This window comes from Haliaeetus albicilla, chromosome 11 (assembly GCF_947461875.1).
Source record: "Haliaeetus albicilla chromosome 11, bHalAlb1.1, whole genome shotgun sequence".
Taxonomy (NCBI): domain Eukaryota; kingdom Metazoa; phylum Chordata; class Aves; order Accipitriformes; family Accipitridae; genus Haliaeetus; species Haliaeetus albicilla.
Window position 1 is genome coordinate 15496867 of NC_091493.1, and position 22628 is coordinate 15519494.

The 22628-nt window shown below is 38.0% G+C and overlaps 1 protein-coding gene across 50 annotated transcripts in view; it reads left to right on the forward strand.

Annotated features, from left to right (window-relative positions):
* KCNMA1 (potassium calcium-activated channel subfamily M alpha 1) overlaps positions 1 to 22628 on the forward strand; it is a 528098-nt gene that overhangs the window by 453711 nt on the left and 51759 nt on the right. For all 50 annotated transcript variants that reach the window (XM_069796228.1, XM_069796227.1, XM_069796226.1 and 47 more), the window contains 4 exons: positions 1585 to 1678; positions 13313 to 13436; positions 16399 to 16623; positions 19875 to 20067. In XM_069796228.1, the coding sequence (XP_069652329.1) occupies positions 1585 to 1678; positions 13313 to 13436; positions 16399 to 16623; positions 19875 to 20067 (636 nt within the window). The remainder of the gene's footprint in view (positions 1 to 1584; positions 1679 to 13312; positions 13437 to 16398; positions 16624 to 19874; positions 20068 to 22628) is intronic.

Consider the following 22628-nt stretch of genomic DNA (forward strand, 5'->3'; position numbering starts at 1 on the left):
GGATGCTGCCCAAAAAGAAAGCTAAGTTTGTAAAATAAATCATTATTAGACAGTCATTTCTCTGATCTAAGTATTACCTTTTACACCACTCTTTGGAGCATTTATTTTGGGGTTAGCTTTTTTGGGGGGGGGGGGTCTGTTACAATGCTTTCTTTTGTTTTGATTCTCTTGATGTGTTAGGTGATGCCAGGTCATTTAAAAAGACAGCACATCTGTCTTTTCGGGGCTCAGTCCTTCAGTCTTGACCAAGGCAAAGTGAAGTTCTGTAGCAGACTTGGGCAAACAGACAGACATGACAGGCTAGAATGCAGTCTATAATAAAATTGTGTCAGGAGAGAGTTATAGCAGAAGGATATTGCTTAATTTCTTCCCAGATAAGTCGAGGGCAGGTGACATATATCCAGGTTTTGTTGTTGTTCCTATGTAGCTTGTTGCAAATAGAATTTTTTTCCCAGCCTCTGCTTGTGCACTGCTAATGTGTATTAAGCTCTTTTAATATAGCTGCTACTACTAATCTCTTTCCTTTTAGCTTTAAAGTAACAGCTTTCTAGGCATCAGTTATATTATCTTCTAGTTAATTTTTCAGTTAACAATAAGATGGGAAAAAAAGTGTATTTTTCCTTCTTTATATTAGAATGATTCAGCATTAGTGTGAATTTGAGAAAGTAGGCATAAGATAATTCCCTTTGAGAGCACATGTATGTTATGCACAGATTATCAAGTGCAATAACAATCTCGGAACAGTAAAGATGACGGTTAATTCTTATAGACGAGTTAATAGGAAGCAGCACTTGTTTAAGAAATATGTATTGTGACATAGGTTATCCAAGAGTAGTTTATGATTGGCAAAACCGTAGGTGATTTTACATCTGGAAATTGATCTGTCATTGAAAATGCAACTCATCCTCATTAAAAGATTGCATAACACATGCATCCTCTGTTTATACAGGTATTGTCTCCCCACTTCCATTCAACCTCATTCTGTTCATTCCTGTTAAAACTCCCTTTTGTGAGAAGGGTAGAGCGATGAGGTCTGACTTGTGCTGAAGATCTGTGCACAATGGCAGGCTGCGTTCACGTTCCCGACTAACTGAATCATTGAACATCAAGGCATTGAATATTTTACATCTCTTCATGAAGACTCTGTTGTTTGGCATGTGAGGAGCAAGAACCAACTGGTGTCTAGTTCATTAGCAAAAGCAGGCTGACAGCTGTTATATTGGTATTGCAAATAGTACTTTATCTTTCTGGGAATATAGCAGAGCACTAATTCTACTTTTCTGTAGCGCAGATTAACTGAAAATAACTCTTAAGAATAACCCGAATGTGGTTCCCCCCCTTTGTTTTTGAAGTATGAAACCAATTTGAACGCCTGTGTTCAAAACCCTGGTATTCTTCCCTGCTTCTCCGTCAAACCAATCTCTTTGACTAACATGTATTTGATTTTTATTACTGTTGGGCCTATATTAGCAATGAAGTATCAGTGCGTGAGTGGACATAGAGTGTGTGTTCTTTGCTACTTCACTTGTATTTCATATTGCACTTAGAGCGGTACTTAATCTCATGAGTTCCTTATATTTCCAGTTGAAGATGAGCAGCCATCGACACTATCACCCAAAAAAAAGCAGCGAAACGGAGGCATGCGAAATTCACCCAACTCCTCACCCAAACTGATGAGGTAAGACTGTAAGAAACTCGTATCTTCATCTCCTTTCTTCCTTCCTTCCTCTTCTCCTCCCCCCACATCAAAAATAGGGGAGAGGGTGGAAAAAAAAAGATTCTTAGATGGTTTCTGAAAGGCTGAAGTATTTATTCTGTCAGCTTGTCAGCAGTTAATGATAGAGCTGAAAAAAATTCTGTCATGAAAAACAGTTTGAAAAGCTGTTTGAAAAATACATAGGCTTTAAAGTCTTAGCTGTCACCCTGTCCTGTCCGTGTGTAGTTCTTAAACAGCAGTGGCACTAATGATAGCACTAACCAATCAGGGGAACTCATGTGGTTAGTTTGCCTCAGGCAATTCTCTTTTTGTTGGATTCCCTCTGAGTACTGTTTTCTGTACTTAAGGCCATATGTGAGATGTATCATCACAATCAAAAATGAACCTGAATATTACCTTCCTTTTATCCTGTCGATTGAAATCAAATTTCTGTTAATTGATTTAGACTGATAAAAAAGTCTAATAATCTATGTACTTGCCAAAGCAAAGTTCAAAACTAATGCAGTTTTACTCAGGCTAAAAGCACATCAATTATGAAATACAGGGATTTTTAAGAGGGTAGTATATACTCTAAAAGTGAGTGATGAAAACATCATCTTGTTAGTGATACTTTCCCCTGTTGCTATGTGTACATTATTTTACACCAGTATGCCTTTGTATAACTATGTAGTTTCCTTCCGTAGAACAAATTACCTCTAAGACATTTGTTAAAATTAGAACTGCAACAAGAAATTGAAATATCTTCAAATAATATGGCGTTTGCATTCTGTCTCACTGTGCTTCACCTTTTGCCTGCTCTAGTCAGTCAGAACAGGATCAGATAGTAGACATGGAGTTTTCTACAAAGAGGCTGTTCCAGCTCTGATTTTGCATATCTAAAGTAGCCAGGCTAGAACCTCAGTCCGTAATTGTATCCAGAACTAAATACCATAGCAGAGATTTTACACAGCATATATATATGCACACAGAAAAATGTAAACTTATTTGCATATATAAACAGACACATTTGTGCAGTTTGGGGTTTGGGTGTATGTATAACTGTAACTGCTCTGCATTCACAGAGGTTAAGTGAAAAAAATTAAGTTGAATATATAGTTCTTTCCATCTATAAAATCACTCATGACTTTTCTTTTATTGTTGGCAATGATTTTGTTTCTTTAAGGATTCTGGATACAGCTAGGTAATATTCCTCCCTTGCATTTCAGTCAATAGACAGGAATTTTCTTTGGCCAGTTACAGAAGCATCCATATTTGTTTATTGTTACTGCAATATAGGGCATATTCAAGGACGTAACATCTACAAGTCGTCTTCATCTCTGTTTAGACTACAGAACCAAAAGTGAGATTGATTCACAGAGGAAAATGCACCCAGCTGTGGCTTTTTTTTTCCTATTGACCATCTATTTCTGTTAAATGTATCATTAAAAGTTCTCTGCCTTCCTGTTAGCTCAGCGTTGCCCATATGACACTGATTTACATGCTTGTTTACAGTTTATGAGGAAGAATAAAATGAACATACTGGCAAGCTTCTCATTTTTATGGTGCCAGTTGTCATGCTAGCATCATTTTCAATTTACTTACTTTTGGACAGTCTTCTTATCTGGTGCTAATAGTTTTAACCACTTAAAGTTTTAAACAGGTAGGAGATTCCCCCCCTACACCAAACCCTACTTTTGGGGAAGTAGAAATAAAAAGAAAGAGAGGGAGAGAGAAAGAGAAAGAGCTGAAACGTTTGGAGCTGAGCACACTGTCCCTGTTTGCTATGTAAAGTATGCCTCATTTCTTTGATCTTGAGTAATAATAATTCTGGGGAGTTATACTGTTTTCATATGCTTCAAAGCTGTGTCAAAGTTTTGCTGCTTAAGGGTACTTCTTTATTCTATTGGCTCTTGGGTACTGAGATGACAGGTCCTCTGTACTAGGTGCAGGCTTTTTCAAGTCATAGCCTTCAGCAAAACATCAAATTACCAAATACAGGGTAACATACTTCTACACAAATGCCTTTCCTGTAGATATATTATACCATATATATTAAATACTTTAGTGTTACACGGTACATTTTATGTGCAATAGAAAGTGATGGTTTGAGGTAGCCTTAGGGGTACTTTTTTCCACAAGCAGAAGAAGCTAGTGTATACCGTATCAAGTATGGTTTTTACAGGACTTTCTGCCCGAAGGCCTTTGTAAATAAGTAATGATCAACAGATTGGCTGTGGGTTTTTGAAAAGCATGCCTATGTCAGTTTGCATGATGGGGGAAGATTTTCAAAGTACAGCCTGCTTTCATTGCCTGCTGAAGAGGGACTGAGGGAGAGTAGTCGTCCTGAGCCTGAGCTGTCTGCTCAGTAACACATCAGAATTGCTAAACACAGGTCGAGCAGTGAGTGGAGAACTTACCAGGCTTCCAGATCCAGACATTGTTTTCTTCCTCCTCTCCCTTGCTGCTAAATTTATTCACCAGCACCCTCAGCCTCTCCCCAGATCCAACCATCTCTTTGTCTTACCCTTTATCTGCACTGACTTAACTTTGGTTCAAGGTGCTAAATAAGACAAAGTGGATCGAATCAGAAGAGAACTCTGTTAAGCTTTGTGGGTAATGGCCAAACGCTTTTCTCCTTTCCGATAAACAAAGGTGGGCTGTATTATCTGCTATTTTGTATCCTCGTAAATTACCTAAAGTGACGGGTACTTGCTTTCCTGCCTGGAAATCTTTAGTGTATGTCAGCTAAAAGTACACAAGAGGTAAATCAGCTAAAGCACTGTCATGTCTGTAGCTGATACTTATCTTTGCAATATTTTTCCTAAATTTACTTTAAAAGCTCCTTTTCAAAGCCAGCTTCACCCCTGTCCCTCCCACAGAAACAGCTGGCTACTTTGCAGACTTTTCCTCAGCCAAGGTCCTGGATCTAGAGGGGGGCTGGAGGACAAGAAGTCTGGAGTGTGTGAAGGAGGAATATGTGAAAAGTTCATTTTTAAATTGTAATCAGAGTTGTCACTTTAGAATCACTTTCTGAGCAGCCCTACAGTTAAGATAATGTTGAAAACGCTACGTAGATTTTAGGTTTCCACAGTGGCTGGGGCAAATCAGGGGAGAGGGTATTATGCCATGAGGTAAAACTTTATGACTTCTCCTATCACTGCAGTAGAACAGAGGACAGAACCTGTATTGTAGGGATTCTCTGGGACATCATGACAAGAGGTCTGACAGGTGCTTATTTAGACCTGGTCTGAAAGTGGGAATTTTTGAGATTTACTCACACCTAAGTAGAAAGCTGTATTACCAAATATGATCCAGATAGATAGATTGAAGACATCCTTTCAATGTCATCTTTTTGATGTTATTGTCTTTAAATGCCAGTAAATTACTAATTGAAATAAATAGATGGTAGGTATACAAATGTTCTTTGTATACATCACAAATGGTCTAGATTCATATTCAGAAAGTCACTGTTGTAACTGAATCCTGCATCACATCAAACAACATGGGCAGAATCACACTGATGCAATACTGGAAGAATCTAGTCAATCAGAAACAAATCCTTCAAATTCCAACTATAGCTACAAATGCAAATTAACTAGAAAAATACTCTGCATTGCCATTGTTATTTCTATCTGTTTTACATCAGCAGAAGTCTGTCCCATTAAACCCACAAGAATACAGGTATTATTTAAAAATAACTTAAACTCCAACAGGAAAAAATGGATTCTTCTCCTCTGGAGATGTGAACAGGGAGATCCTATTACCATAAAAAGTAAAGTTTAAATAGGAAGTGGAAGGAAAAAGAAGGAAAGCTGTGAGTAGCAGAGTAATCACATATCAGGTCTCCTTCTTCATGAGACAGAGAAGAAAAGTAGAACCATTTGATGCCTCTGGTGTCATGCAGTGATATCAAGTCACCTGTTCATCATCTCACAGTCAGAGTTTTCGATGCATGTTGTTGATGAAGAGTCACATTAAATATGAGGAGGCTATATCGCCCGAATATCAAATAGCAAAGCTAGTTTTTTAAAAAAAGTGTCATTTTGGATTCCAGAATGACCAGTAGAAATGTGAAAAGCCCTGGATATGAATCAAAAAAGCCACTTATAAGGATTGTTGCTGGGGCTCAAGTCCACACTTAATGCTTTGGTAGCTGCTACTGCATGAGTGGAATACACTGACTTGAAGGAAATGTCAGCCCAGCTGAGTCAAACTACCTCTTAATGCAAGAACAAATAGCATATGACAGGGCCCAAGGGGCCTGAAGAGCAAACAAATAGTTTGTCCCTGTCCACTCTGAATGTAGTGGTATAGTTGACATAGGCCTCTAGACAAGTAGCATACTCAGCAAAGGGTCATTATCATTAGTGTCCCTGATCACATAAGAATCAGAGGCATCAGAGGACACTGGGTTTTCAGTGTGTTGCCAAGGAGAATTTCGTAAGCCTGAGGTTTTTTCTTGGTCAAGGATCTAAAATAATTCCCAACCAAACTATAAAACTTGCTCAGAGACTGTCAAGACCCAGCTAAGTCACACAGAAAAAAGTGAGGGTTTTGGCATACATTTCCAGAAATGTAATGAGATTATTTACCTGAAGTTGAGGGGGAAACCTCCTGGTTTTTTTTCCTGAAGTTGGATATAATGTTCTAAGTATATGAACAATGGCTGTGCACATTTATCTCCTCATCTGCCCACCCAGCTACATTCACTCAAATGTACATACACCTCTGCTAGTGCCACTCGGGATGAATTTGTATTGCCCCTGCCATTGTAGTGCTGCCCTTCCTTGAGCCGAAACTGTGAGCTTTCTCATAGGAACCAAAAGAAGTGATGGGAGGTCTAGAGGGGAACATTTCTCAAGCAAAAACTGGTAAAATAAGTTCAATCTGATCATTTTCCATGACTCCACTAAACCAGGCATGAAAGGAAGTTTTGAAGAGGTGAAAGCTCACTGATTAACCATAATAGTGGTTTATATTTATATCTCCCTCAGCATTAGAGATTTCATGTACTCTAAAATTTATGTCCTTTGTTAAGGATTTACAAGGCTATCTTTATGCAATGCTAATATGCAACAATAACTGAGCTGCAACACAGCAGGTGTTTAGTAGCACATTTCACTTCCTGATTCTGTTCTACAAGTTGACTACAACCAACACGAGCAACAGGAGTAGCTCAGTAATCACTATGTTATCTTAGACCTGCTTTTAACAAGGATATAGAAGGAAATGGTTGGCATGATAGGGGGTAGTATATGTTAGCCCTCTGACTGTTGCTACCATTGGTAATTGTGTTATAAACCATGGGAATAAGAACAGTAACGGGGGGGGGGGGGAGGGGGGGGCTGAGAATACTGTGAAATCTTACACAAATGTTTTTGAGATCAGAGGGCAGTGTCAGAAAGAGGAGAATTTTCCAGAAGAAAAAATCTACAGGCTTTTTTATAAAGTTCAGGGTAACAGAAGATCCACTCAGATCAAGGCAGTGGAAAGAAAAAACTCTTTAGCTTTAAACCATGTTTAAAGAAAATAATGTATTCTTATAAACTTTGACTTGTGAAAGTGGTAGCTTTTATCATAAGGTATAAAGGCTATACGCTTCATTTAAGTGGCAAAAAACACTCCTACATTTTATGATGCCACTTAACTGTGGGTTTATTTTTTTACAAATGAAAAATTATTTTTTCAGGTACATTCTCCTACCCCTCAAAGATTGCTAGTTCTGCAGTTTAAGTAGATATAAATGGAAAATATTAAAACCAGAAGACACACTGGCTGTGTGCCTTGACTCCCCCTCATTAAATTGCTCATATAAAATTCTAAACATTAACTATTTTGTTACTTTTCTATGTGAGAGGATTCATACTTCAGAAGTATATTCTAAGCATGTCCTGAGCTATCAAGATACTTTCATGAACAAGATTCTTACATTAAACAGCTCCATATCAGTGTCCTTAGTAGTCTCGATAAATGAACGTGAACTCTTCAGTAAGGCTTCTGAGGATAAAAAAAACTTCAGTGACACCTGGGCAGAGCAAGAGGGAAGGAAAGAGAATTGTTAGTATTGTTAGCACTGTAATTCAGCCCATAAACTATCACGGGGCACTAGGTACCAACCACAGTGTGAGCTGTATTCTTCTTTGTAGATTTAGGGAAGAAGTCAGACAGTGTGTGATTGTGGCCAACACTGGAGTAGCTTCTGAATACAACAATGAAAGTATTTAACAGTGGACTGCAGGTTTTCCTTCTCTTGTCACACTGGGTTTTCTTCTCTAAAGCCCGGTGCATCTGGGCACCGAATCCTTACAAATTTCATTGCTGATTAACCTGTGAAAGGAAAGATCAGTAAGAGAGTGTCATTAGCGTAACACACAAAGGTGACAAATTCTCATTACAACTTAATGCCATCCACGCAGACTGCAGAGGGTCACAGGAATGGCTAATGGTAGCTGACAAATGTTGGGTGTATTAGTCACAAAACATTTGCTGAATTCCATCAGAATATCGTGACAACCTTCACAGCTAGTCCGAGTGAGCTGCTGGAGTCAGTGGAGTTTGCCTGTGACAAGCCGTCACTCTATCTTGGTTGAGCTTTATAGCACCAGTCAAAGCAGTCAGAGAAGATTGAAGTGACAGAGGCCCACTGAGTAAATAGTGAAACATGCAGCACATCATGAAATATTCAGCCAGGGTGTAAAAGCTCTAAATGCTTTTTCAATTATTAGCACCTGCACTGGCTGCATACGTCTAACACTAACAGCATGTTAATTGCCACAATTTGTTAGGGTAGTTGTAGGAGAAATTTCAAAGGCATGAGACATTCTCTAGTGTGTCTTCAATTACTATCCTACCTTCAGCAAACACACTCCTTCCTCCTAAAATGAAGTACATGCGTGCATACACTCGCAAACACACATCCACATACAAAGTTAGGTAGGAAAGCTCAAAATTCCTGGACCACACACAAGGTGACTTTCAGGACCCTGAATCTTGAGCAGGAGACTGCTAAACATCTTTTTGTGGGCAAAAGCTACCTGAGAAAGGCATAATTGCAGACTTTAACAAACACAGGTTAAAGAGGAGTGGTGTTGTTCCCGGGGGTGTTTTGCCATTGATTTTATATAAGGAGAATTTTATTGGAGGGCAGAATAAAAAGTAGCCAAGACATTGTTTTACTCATGTGCAAAGACTAACAGATTACAGTTTATTTTCAAATGACACCAGGGTCCCTACTGGTCATACAGTATTCTTGTTCCCAGTGCTCAACATACAGAGCAGTTCCACTGCAGATCAATGAGGGTAAGTTGCTCTAATGCTCAATTGCATATGAGTGATAGCAAGAGGGTTAAGACAAAAGTGACAGCATACAAGGGTATGCTAAACAATAGTCATTTAATGAGGCAGCCATTTGGCCCTGAATGGTCTTTTCAGTTCTGCCCATCCTCAGTCATTACTCAGAAGTTCCAGATTCAAAAACTCCAAGTAAATCAGTTTGCAGGAGTTATGTGTGCTAGGAAAGCAATGCTCTTTAAAATGTAATGTTGACTTCCTCGCAATAGGTTTGCTGGAAGTGGGGTTTATGGTTTTGCTTTAGGCTGTTGTCTTCCAGGCAGGCTTTTTGGCGCTGTAGCTGTAGCATGGCATTTAGCATCGTTTTCAAGTTTAATTGATCATAAGTGGCATTATATGCTCTTCAAAACCTTGAAAAGATAGTATTTTGCTCTTCATTTTAAGTCATGCGTATGTAATATCTGCCATAAGAACCAGAGAAGCTATTTTTAAACTGGGGTTATGGATGAGGGAAATTTAACTTTTGCTCCTTTTCTCCCATGCATGCTATACATGCCTGTCTTTGGTCATTGCAAGCCATAAAAGCCAGCATCTCAATTAAAACAAACACTATGGCATGGTCTTCTTCCTATAATTTGCATTTTTCAAGCAAATGACTTTACAGCCCTGGAGAACATAACAGCTGCAGCACAAATACAAGCATTTCCACAGTAACCTGCCAACGTGACTCAAGCATGGCTTGACAGGGCCATCTTCAAGGGTGAGGGGGGCAGAGAGGCTCCAGGAACATTCAGTCCATGATTTGGCTGTAAGGGCAACAACTGTAATGCTTTGTGTAATATAAATTTTAATGGGAAGAGGGTGTCCAAACCCCTTAGGCAGATTTGACAGCCTTGGCCTCTGTGTGTCTGTCTTAATTAATTTTTAGTATTTGCAAAACAGGTTTAGATCATCAGATTAACTGGAGCGTGTATGTCCAAAGTACTAATACTATTACGGTATCACTTCATCAAACGACCACATTTTTTTAAATAAAAAAAGTCCAAAGATCAATTCGTTTTTTAAGTACACAAGCCAGTGTATCTTTTAACATCTGAGGACAAAGTTGGACTTTAGTAGTAAACAGTTTTCAACCTTCATAGACATCTTCAGGGATCACTTTACTGAGAATGAAAATTCATTGATTAAAGAGAGATTAAAGTAATAACTTAGCCCAGAAGTTTTAAATTTAATAAACTCACTTATATGTAAATAAACCACAGATTCTGAAAAACAAAGCGTGGGTAGTCTTATCACGGTTTCCTTCTCAGGCAATAATCCATTCTCCTAGAGTAAAAGTAGTATAATAGTATCTATTAGCATACTTTCTTGTTGTGTGTCCCATCCTGTTTGCGTCTTTTAAGAAGCTCCCACTTGCTGTACTCCAAGCAGTGAAGCAGAGAATCCAAACAGTTTATCATATTGCAAATAAGTGCGTGTATTGATTAAAAAAAAAAAATTTAAAAAATCTCAAACAAAATCACGATTTGTGACCTAAAACTTCATTAGGGAGTTATATCCGGTGATTCACATTCTTGGTCCCTTCCATAGCACACTTCTGTTTAAACCCAAGATAACTAGATAATATAGTATTGAGATAAATTTCTAATAAATCTTTAGCACAAGCTACTTTGAATATTATTCCCTTTTAGGATGCAAGGCCCTTACCCAAAAGAGAACTAAGCTAGGCTTTAAGCACTCACACACTAAAAACTGCCTCAGATCTCAAAGCAGTTGACTATAATTTAATGTCAGGTATCTGTTATCACCTGCTTTGTTATAAGATTGCTTTTAATTTGTATCATTTCTGTGACTGAGATTAGAGTATTGCTAAATACTCATTTGTGTGAAAGCTTCAAATGATCCATTTAGTTTTAAGTCTCAGAGCAGAAAAAAAGCCTGTTTAGAAAATTAGTGTGGCATTTTTTTTACAAATTGATTTATTATAGTTTCTCTGATGAAGGGAAAAGGAAAAAGAAAATGCCTTCCTATATGCATCTGATTTCTGAAAGGAAAAGAAGGTGGTTTGATTGGTGAACTTTGTTTTTGTTTCAGTGCTCTGCTAGCAAAGCTCGTGGAGAAATGTCTTGTGATACTTTGGGGAAAAAAAACCCAAAACCACAAAAGCAACAGAAAGAAAAACATTTCTCAGTGGAAGCTGCTGAAGAGTCCTAACCTTTTGGCAAGCTTTCTTATTTTGAAATACATAGCTAACACATTCCATCAGAGTACCACTAAATGTTGTCTGAACATTAGTACAACCTTCAAATGGAATTGTATCCATGGTTGCAGACCTTACTGTACCACATACAGCTGTGAGCAGCAAGGAATGCCCTATGAACAGCATCACAGTTAGCTCTCAGCCAAAACTACCATGGCTGCAGCTTGCTTATGGATGGAGTAAGAGAATGCAGAGTCTATATATTTTTCTAGAAATGAAAAAAACCCCCACCCAAAAAAACCAAAAAACAAAAACCCAACCAAAACCCCACAACAAAACCCTTAGGTACAGCTTTTGCACAAAGAAGTCACCTCTGCTTCCCACAAAAGAGAGAGCACACTTATGCAAGGCCTTTCATTATTAAACCTGGAGTAAGGTCAGAGACTCCAGGTAGTCAGTCCCCTAGAGACTCTGCTGCCAGTGGGTTGATGGTGAAATGCACTGAACTGTATTTCTGTTGAGTGAATGTAAAAAACTTTGAAAACATAGTGTCTGTTTTTCCAGTTGAGTCTGACTTATGCCTTCGCCATGTAGTGCATTGCTTTTTCTTAAAGCATCAAAAGATTCTGGTTTAAATGGAACATTGTATTGATAGTTTCTCAAGTTCTTTTAAGCCACTTTCTGTGGAGTTGATCCTGTTTGAGTGAAATGAATGGAAATTTTCTACTGATTTCAATGGATATACAATCAGTGGCTATAAAATTACACAAATGAATCACCCTGACATAAGTAGAGATTATACCTTTCTTAGGTATGCAAGCATAACTGTTTTAAGCATGGTAACTTATCGTACTAGATTCAGGGTAAATTAGCCTACATCATACACAGTGTTCAAAGTCTGCTTTAGTAGACAACGCAGAAGAGAAGTTCTTACCACAGTCTGCTGGCTCATATGCTTTAAAAGCAGTAAACTTCCCAGTTTTGAGAGTTCAGCCAATATGGGCATTTCCTTAACATGGTTCAAAAGGCAAACTGCTTTAAAATTTGGCCACCTGTCTTAGAGTACTTAGCATATTCCTACATTGCAAATATTTTCTTCTTTGAAATGTTACAATTCTGTATCGGGATATTTCAAGCATTCATGACAAAAACCTTAAGACTGTAGTTTTTCCAGACAAAGCTCTGTTCCCTCCTTGAATTTAAGATTTTAGGGTCAGTTTACCCTGTGCCTTGTAAACATGGTCCTCCTTCTAATGCTATTGTATAATGCAATCACTAGCATCAGAGAGTGTTGGAGTCACTTAGTACTTAGCTTAATGTTTGATTTTAGCATATAAAATTAAAGAACTGTATGTGTCTGTGCTTAGATGTAACTATATAGCTGAAGAGCAAGTTTATAAAAATGTCTTTTACTTGCTTCTCCTTTGAGAAGCCTTGTGCTTTAAAATCTTGCTGCAAAAACACTTAGAAGGTTATCACAGGTAGAGTTGTCAGAGAAAATGGACATTGTTGTTTGGTATTAAAATCATGTATTCCAGATGTGGGCATTTGTTAGTCAGTGTGCTCTAAAATGACATACTGTTGAATCTTTAAAGGGCTTCAGTTTGGGAAAGCAAAATATGATTGGGCAAATTGCTAAAATATTTAAAGTGCAGCCTGTTAAAGCTTTTACTGCGAAGAGCATCACGTCAGAAGTTGTATGTGGTAAAAGCAAGTAATTGGCTTTCCATACCTATGCCAGTCAGTCAGCATGGGGCTCTGTGCCTATCCCTTCTACTTCATTGCAGATGCTAATAGCAACTCCGATATTTATTTTGGAGGGGTGGGACTGGAAAGAAAAAAAACTTTTATGGATGTGATGGTTTCAGAAAGCCCTGTTTAAAATGAAATGGTTATTGGTGCAGAAAGAATATAGAAAATCTTTGAAACTGCACCCAAAATTTTAAAATTAACTTTTTTTATTTTCAGCTTTTGTTTAAAAGTATCCACGTTGAAAGCATGTTAAAGTGTAAATACATTTCATTTTTTTACTTTTATCCCTCTTTGTACACAGCTCTTGGGATATCTTTCCATCCATAATTCATAATATTTTCCACTTATGTTGTCCTCAACTTGTTTTTCCCCAGGCATGACCCCTTGTTAATTCCTGGCAATGAGCAGATTGACAATATGGATGCCAATGTGAAAAAATATGACTCTACAGGGATGTTTCATTGGTGTCCAGCCAAGGACATTGAAAAGGTCATTTTGGTAGGTATTGATGATAAGTTGTGTTTGAAAAGAGGTTATTTGAACCATAGAACTGATGTCTAATAGATTAATAAATTAATCTCTACTATCATTAAATCCAGCATATTGACATCAGAAACACAGCGTGGTGAAATTGAAGCTAACATTGTGGTTAAAGAAGTCTAATTATATAAATCTGTATGCCGAGTGCAACAATAAAAAGTTGTTCAAAATGGAGAATTTCTTTTCATAAGCTGATATTTGCATATTTGGTTGGAATCTCTAGAGAATTAAGATTGGAAATATTTAAATGTTTACATACCCCATTTATCTCTTTACACAAGGCAGTAATGATTCTAATACAGGCAAGTGTTCTTTTGCATTATTTCTTATTTATTGATGTGAATTTTGCTCTCTTAGAACTTCTCTATTTCCAACATTTCAAGATGCCCAGATAGGCCAGAGTAAGTAGTAGTACTACTCTGCCTTTCTAGCATGTTGCAGTGAGCCTAGTCTATGTTTGCTTTGTTTGTTTAACTGGAGAAACCATCAAACTGACTGAAGTCATTAAAAATAATTAGAAGGCCTATCACAGTTTATTTTGCTCTGTGAAAGTTTGTGCCACTTGTGTTCATGTACTCATACCTAAGAGTAACAAGTAACTAACTCCAGATCTCATACGCAAAACTGATGATATTTGAAATGAACTCCCTGGTGGATCTTCACTTTGTCGCACTTCATAAAGCTTTTCCTGAGCCTGCTTTCTTAGATTTTCCTGCACTGTGGCATGGTGTAGCCAGCAATGGTGACAGCCCCGGTTTATTCTAGCGATCAGGGGTTAAAAGCTTGTCTCCACTTCTCCTCAGGGGTTTCTGTAATAACTGTGACATTGCCTGAAATTGCAATATCAGTGTTTAAACAGTCAAGCAAGTAAATTCCAAATTCTACAGACTGAGATGTGAGACGGAGTTTGGCTGAACAGTTTTAAATAGTATGTGTTTAGATGTATGCAGCAGGCAAGGAGGGGCAGCCCTGCTGTACAGTACTTTGTAACAGAGATAGAAATCTGCCTTCATGCTCTAAACACATTTTAGCTGACAAGCTTTACATGTTGCCCCACTTTGAAAAGTGTTTATCCAAAAATGGTGCTGTGGAGTGCCTCGTTTATCATCTCTTGGTGATGCCATGTCAATTTTTCCCCCTACTAGCCTGTGAATTTGTAAGTCTGGCCAGGTTCTTTCTGCTTCACGCATCATCACCAATTAAGACACCGCCAGCAAAATGCTTCCTTACACCTTTTCAAACTCACAGTCCACATTTTATGTCTACATTCATATCCATGCAAATTTAACGCTGTCCTTAGAAGCCACACAAGTACAAATTAGTACATAATTTGAAGAGGATGGGATTTCCCAGGTTGTCTTCTAATTGATACTTTATGATGCCTCAATCAGAAAAGAATTCATTTTTCTGCCCAAGGTCTGTTTTGGCTCTGCAAGATTCCAGCAGTATCAGGTAGTAAGAACTTTTTTTGACATATAGTCAAATGTATGTGGCTACATATGGGTCAATGACTATAGAGTGACATTTTTTACATAATTTCTTTCAAGACTTGGTCTCTGTCTTGTCAAATCTGAATATTCCAGACCCAAAGGCAGAGGCATGGGACAACTTACATGCTTCACTTAAGCATTCACTCATGTCTTCTGTTGTTTGGAGGGCCAAGACCACTCTCTTGGTAGAGTTGTATGAAAATCAGTGTAATTGCCCCAGAGAAATTGAAAGCTCATGTATTTTTTAACTGATGAGAAAACTTCTAATCAGAGTTCCCGTTCTTCTTACATAGTGAACACCTCTGCTGCATATTCCAATCTGTATTGCACATTGTCATGCTTCCATAATTTAGGAAAAAGGACATGTACTATGGATAAATGAGGGGAAAATTTTGCAGTTCACCATTGTCTTAATTTTTTTCACTGGGAAAACTTCTATGTAATGGTACTGAGTATACAACTTCTTGGCAATATGGTATCAGTGGATCTGCAGCTACTTGATGGAGTGCAATAATGCTAAGGCTGGCTCCAGAAATGAAGGTCATTTTTTCCTAATGACTTTATTTAATCATCTTGGTATTTGAGTTTCCTGCTCAACTGACATTACCACTGATGAAATTAGTGCAAAAATTTATTCTTGTCACTGAGACAAGTAGATAATTCTGAACATCATTCAAATGTTCTCCATGAGACTTTTTTCCTTCTATCTATTCAACAACTCAGGAAGCCCAGTGCGCCTGAAAAGTTAGTATTAGTCACGATCTTGCACACTAGTTTTTTCTTACTGAGAGAAGTTCTGTGGAGTATGGTGGGCATCCATTGTAAAGCAGAGCAGTGTAAACATTCCTTGATTGCTTCTTAGGGTAGTAGCAGCTTGTCCTAAAATAAGAACTTTGACTCTAAGAGAATATGGTCCTCAGTTCACAAGATAATGTGTAATACCACAAAGCCCTACAAAGGCCATTGGGCTCTTACATTTTCCTTTTCAAATTGGTCCTGAAAAAAACCCAAACCACTAGCAATTCATCAGCTAAGGCATGGTTTTGCTTCTCTTTTTCTATAATCCTTCTAATGGCTAAATGCATAGTGGGTCAAATTCTGTTCTTAGCTAAACCCATAGTACTTTGATTGTAACCAGAGTCTTAATCCACATGTGTAGAAACATACACGGGACCAGAATTCAGTCCAGTTCAATGTCTTCCCGAACACTGAAGGATTTGCAAACAAGAATGAAATTTTTCTTTTTCTGAGTACGTTTAATGAAGGATAAATAAGGGTAAAATGAACAGCTATTATCAAACTGCTTCTTTGTGCATGAACGATATTGACAGTTGTGTTTTTCCTGGTTTAAAACTCAATATATGATTTAATTTAAGCTTCCCTTTGTTTCATTTCTCCCTTGTCTTTTTGTTTTGTTTTTTTTTTTTTAGACTCGAAGTGAAGCAGCGATGACAGTTTTAAGTGGGCATGTAGTCGTTTGCATATTTGGGGATGTTAAATCTGCTTTGATTGGATTAAGAAATTTAGTGATGCCATTACGAGCCAGCAACTTTCACTACCATGAACTCAAGCACATTGTGTTTGTGGGTTCACTTGAATACCTGAGAAGGGAATGGGAGACACTGCATAACTTCCCCAAGGTTTCAATCTTGCCTGTAAGTCCAAAGCCATATTATTGATACTTTGTTATTTAGGACACCAGCTGGACAGACTCGTATTGACTTTGATCTTCGGCTTTTTTACTTTTGTCTACTCATAGGCCTGAGGACTTAGATTTTTCCCTTTACTTTGTCTATGAAAACAGAGCCCTGTGAGACCTTATTAGAAGATATTTGCCACAGTGTTTGGTTCCTCATCATCCTCATCGGATGAATTTCAGCTGCTATCAAATGTATTAGCTGTGTTATATATCAAACATCCACTGTAATGCACTGCATGTAGCCAGCTCTGATGTTGTGATTTCCCTGACAGAATGACAGTAGTTATTTATGACATTATTTATGTATTTGTACCCACAAAACCTTTGAAAAAAAATTATTGTTACTCTACCTACATAGTATCTATCTATATTCATAAAAACTTCCTGTAGGCTGGCCTACTTTATAAGGAACACTGCCATAGCATTTCAGTTCAGAGTCCTGCCATACTTATGTATGGAAGTACAGCAAAACCCTGACCCTTTTGAAATCGATGAAAAGCTCCTATTGATTTTAGTAGGGGCAGCCACTAAAACCACAATTCAGAGGTCCTTTTTCTCCTATATATCATTCTCATTTGCACATGTGCCCAAAATACAGAAGCACAAGCTCCAGGACAAACAAATGAAGCCCTCCAAGCTAGTGACCTGAGGTAGTCATGGCTATAAATGACCCACAAAGATGTAGGCAGGAGGGAAACAAGCCCACGGTATAAGTACGAGAGAGAATGCTCTGTATGTTACAGAGTAAAGTTAGTTTGGATGTTTTTATCAGAATGAAAAATTATGAATTTACCAGTTCTTAATAATTACATTTCAGCAATTAAAAATAAATAAATTAACAATGGATGTAACCTAAACTGAATAATTTAGCAAATAGCTATAGAATGGAAAGACTGCCTTCACTTTTTGATTAATTCAGGCTGTAGGACTTTGTTACTGTAAATGCAGTTTTACTCTTAGCCCTTGGCTTTTTTCTGTAAACTGATCCAACAGATGGTGTCACAAGATTCTGTGTTGTCACAAAAATGGTGTCAATATCAGATTTGGTGAGTTAATATCCTCCTCTTCCTGCCAATCCCTTTTAATTCCAGTCACTGTGAAGGCTAAAGACTGAGGAATCAGAATTAAATTAATAACACTGTTGAACTGTGGAGCAGAATAGAATCCAACTACTACTTCCAAACTATCCAGTATATGGTGTGTATCCGTTTTTATAATGTGTATTTGTAAAGTTTTGATTCTGAATTCTGAAGAGGCATTAAGGAAATGTACACCACCTTTACATTCCCCAATCAGTTTGCACCCAAATTTAGAGTAGTTTTGGACTAATTTCATCTTAAACAGCTTAAATAGTTAGTTAATGCACCTTTAAAAATACAGAATATGTAAAGGAATGGTATCTTACACAGTAATCAAGGGTGCTGAAGACCATACAGACTTCATTACTGCTTTTTCTTTTATTTTTTTTTCAGCCTACCTTGTTCAAAGTGGTGATATAAAGTTAAAAATAACAGCATTATTCTGATCTAATTATACTAATTTAAAAGTCTGCTAAAGTTTCTGAGACCGTACTGGTAGGAATCATGTGTTAAAAGGAGGTCACTCAAACTCATTTCCTACTTTCTGTGCTTTGGTTCACGAGGTAAAACTTGCTGCTGCTATCTGATGGGGATGTGGTTACAGCTGAATACAAAAATGTTTGTTCTGGTCTTAAAAAAAAAAAAGTGGAAGTTCATTTAAAGTCTGTATTGAAAGAGGCATTTAAGCTGCTGAGTAAACTCTTAAAAAGTAGGCAAATGCCAATTTTAAATATCCTCAGGCAGCCTTAATTCTGTCCCTTTGCATAAAATCATTAGGAGTAAGCCTTTAATTAATTACATGATTGCATATTATTTTTCCCCACAGGAATCCTGCTTCACTTGATGCACAGTACAGACACAAAGAGCAGAATTAAGGTGGCAGGAATAATCATACCCTAACTTTTGAGTACTTTATAACTAAATCATATCTGTTTGATATATACTGTTTTCCACACAGTTTCGTGCCTCAAATTATTGAAAGTAACATGGAATAGTCAGACTGGTATCTGAGACTAGGTGGCAATCACTGAATAAGAATTGAGCTCTGGCTTCACTTTGTGCATTTTAAATTCACTTCTGCATTGAATATTCTCAGCGGAGTTCAGGAGACGTTCACCATGAGTGATCAGAAGATGGAAGAGCAGGGTCTTGACTTGGTTTTATGAAAGTCACTGTGTGACAAGGGGACAGCTTAGTCTCCTCATCATCATTAGGGTCTTTGGGTACCAAACCATGTGAGGCAGCAGAGCAGAATCTAGTTTCCATAAAAAATCTTTCTTCTCCTGCATCTTGCAGGCCCTGTGACATAGACTTAATATTCTGTAACTAGAGATGTGGATTGTTGGATGTGAAAGGCAAGTGTTATCTTTAAACAAAACATAATGGGTTAAGTGTCATGTGTCAGTTGTCTTAACTATGAAAAAAAACCACGGGCTACCACAACATTTCATTTTAATTATTGCATTCTCTGATTGAGAATTGTGGAAGCCGGGAATGTTGCATGAGTTGTGCCCATTAAGATAAAGTCTCGTTTCTGTTTCAAAGGGTTTAATCACACAACTTTGAAGATGAGTGTGTTTTCCTTCTAGAAGCACCAAAAACATGCATTGAAAAGGATTAACCTTTTTTGTGTATTGCTTCAGGTGGAAAAAACCAGCTTTATCCTGATTGCATTTCAAATGTGTAGGACACATAATGCTTTCCTGTTCAAATTGCCATTCTTTTGCCCAAGACCATTGTGACTTGGTAGTAGATAAATAGACATTTAAAACACACCCCTCGTTATATTCAGAGAGCCAGAGGTTGCTACATGATAGCAACTTAAATCAAGACAATTTCAAGTCACCGATGAGATGTAGAATGCTGGCATTATTCCTGTTTCTTGTTTGTTAGTAATAGCTTGACTGAGTATTGAGACTGAACCTAAAATGCTGCCATCAGCACCAACTACCCTTTAGATTAGCACACATCTCCTATTCCCTGGCACATAGTTAGACCAGCTTAATGTCAGAGCATAAAAAAGATACTTGTTAAATAATTTCCCAAAGCTCCTTCTCAATCTTTAATTTGTTTGTCTTTTTTTCCTCTCCTGCCCCCCCTTCCCCCCTTTTTTTTCTCTGTGCCGAAGGGTACGCCATTAAGTCGGGCTGATTTAAGGGCTGTCAACATCAACCTCTGCGACATGTGCGTTATCCTGTCAGCCAATCAGAATAATATTGATGATGCTTCGCTGCAGGACAAGGAATGCATCTTGGCGTCACTCAACATCAAATCTATGCAGTTTGATGACAGCATTGGGGTCTTGCAGGCTAATTCCCAAGGTAAGGACTGCCCTATAATACTTCTCTGCAGTGCCTACGGGGGACAGGACCTGGCAGGAAGAATATCCCTCACTCAGTAATTCAAAGAGCCCTACATCAGCTTGCTTGACAGTTAAACCTGCTGATTGGTATGATGGCTTTTAAAGGGACAGTCACATAGTTTCTCTGCTACATCACAAAGCACATCTTACAGAGGAGAAATGAATGAACGTGAAACTGGCTTTTTTTCTCAATTTAAAATTTTCAAAAAAAAAATATAAAATCATTGCTTTCTCACCCTCCCCTGCTCTGTGGCTTTCTTACCAGGGCAGTTGCTGTTATATAGCCAAAGCTAACTCATACTCATTTAGGAATACCTGAAGCTTCTGTCTAACAAGATTTCTTTTTTACGTAAAGCACATTGCAACCGCAGAGAAAAAGAACTGAATAGTACAAGCGAAAAAGTAAAATAAAAAGAACAAGAATTTTAAATTGTCTTTACAGTCCCTGTGCCTTCTTGCTCAAAAAGCCAGTTAGAATTAACTCAAAGCTGATTTCTTCCCATGGTTTGACATGTACTCATCCCATTTAAGGACACTGAACAAAATCCTTCCGTCTTTGCTGAGAGTAGGGGACTGATTCATAGGTAGCCAAAGGCTATTTTACACCAACTGTGCCTGTGCAAAGCAGCTGCAAAGCAGTCATAAGCACCCTGGCAAAGACCATCAGTGTAAAAACAATCATCTTCCCATCCCTGAAGGGTCCTGCAGCTTATGCAGCTGAAGTCCTACCTTTGATAAACCTATTAAGTGCTGCCGTAAATATTCCCTCTGGATCTAGCCCTGCTATAAACGTAGGTGTAGTAAGGATAGTGCTTTGTTCTGCAATTTCCCTGTGAGCCTGACCCAGAGATAGCTTTCCCTCAAGGACTGTGAGGACTAAGATTAAGTTCCATTTTTCCTCTTTACACTCTAATCAGGAAATAGGAATTATGAGCCAAAAATCAGACGCAGCGGTATAACTTCTTGAATTTGGAAACTTCTTGAACACGGAAAATTCTTTCTTAGAATCAGCAATAAAACTGTGGAATTTAATACTGGAATTAAATTGTACCAAGAAACAAAAAGTTTGAAATTTTCAAAGTCAGGTTGGAGGATTCTCTGGAAAACAAGTAGATTTAGAGAAGAAGAAGAAGAAGGAAGTGTTTTTTCAATCCCATGGGTGTTTGAAGTTTCAAATCTGTGGTCCGGAAGCAATACAACCCCAAATATTTTAGAGTTCTTCCCTTAAAAATTTGTGACACTCACTTGCTCACACTATAACTTGTAGTCATGATCAGGAAACTCATTGCAGAAGTGGAATACAGGCATTGAGGTTCCTTGTTTTGCTGATTTAGATCTGGGATTTGAAATTTTGTATCTCAAAACCAAATGTGTACTTACACTACCAGGCTATTGGCTATTCTTTGGTGGGTCTCTCTCAGTCTCCTATCACAAATGTAACTAAAATCATCAAGAAATAGAATCTGTTTGTCCCACCTCTTTCCTCCCTTCCTTCCTCTTCTTGAGCATGGGCAGTCTCAGAGAATTTCCTTCTTCTGCCTTTGCTCAGAGGTTAGAGATATTTCCCACGCTTGGCTATTTTATTTTACCTCTGGGAGTACATTGGATCTTAGACCATCCCTGAATAAGGATGGAAAAACCTAGCAATATAACAGTCTTGTTGCACCACATGAAGACCTGTCATTTTTTACTCTCCTTCCTTGGAGGTATTCAAGACCTGACTGCATAAAGCCCTGAAGAACCTGATCTGACCTCATAGCTGACTCTGCTTTGAGCAAGAAGTCAGGCCAGAGACCCTCTGATGTCCTTTCCAGCATGAATTGTTCTATGATTCTATAATATCCAGGTTGCTGCTACAGCATAGCCCCTATAGGTCAGGAAGTGTAGACTGGGGCCATGGTTCAGATCCCTTCAGCCCTATTTAATGCTGATGCAGAGAAGCAGAGGCACAATAAGTTAGCACATACTTAGAAATTTTGGACATTTCTTCAGGTAAATATCAGTCTGCATGTAAAAAAAAAAAAAAAAAAAAAGTGACTCTTTCTGTAGCTTTTCTGGGGAAACAGGGCATAGCATAAGGCAGGTAACCAGCAGCCTATTTTAGTTGGGACCACTGACTAGGGAGGGGTTCTTGTAAAACTAGTTGCTTCAGAAAATAATTATCTTCCCAGTAAATTGTCTGCTTATGGTATCCACAACTCCTGAATTGGTTGCATTGCCTTCAGTACAGTAAATTTTCTTGAAAGACCTTGAATACAATGGTTAGACTTTCAGAAGCAATTAGATCAGTAGATAGCACAAACTTTACTGGAAATTATATCCAATGTGACATTTTTATCTATGAAATGCAGCTTTAACATACGGTGGACACAACTATCATGACAATTATATAAACCAGGTGATTCAACATTTGCTGGTCAGCAAGCAGCATACTAGAACCTCTCAGGTCCTTACTGGCAATGAAATATGTTTATTTACAGAACAAGTTGTCATTTTACTTTTGCTTAAACATTTGTGTAT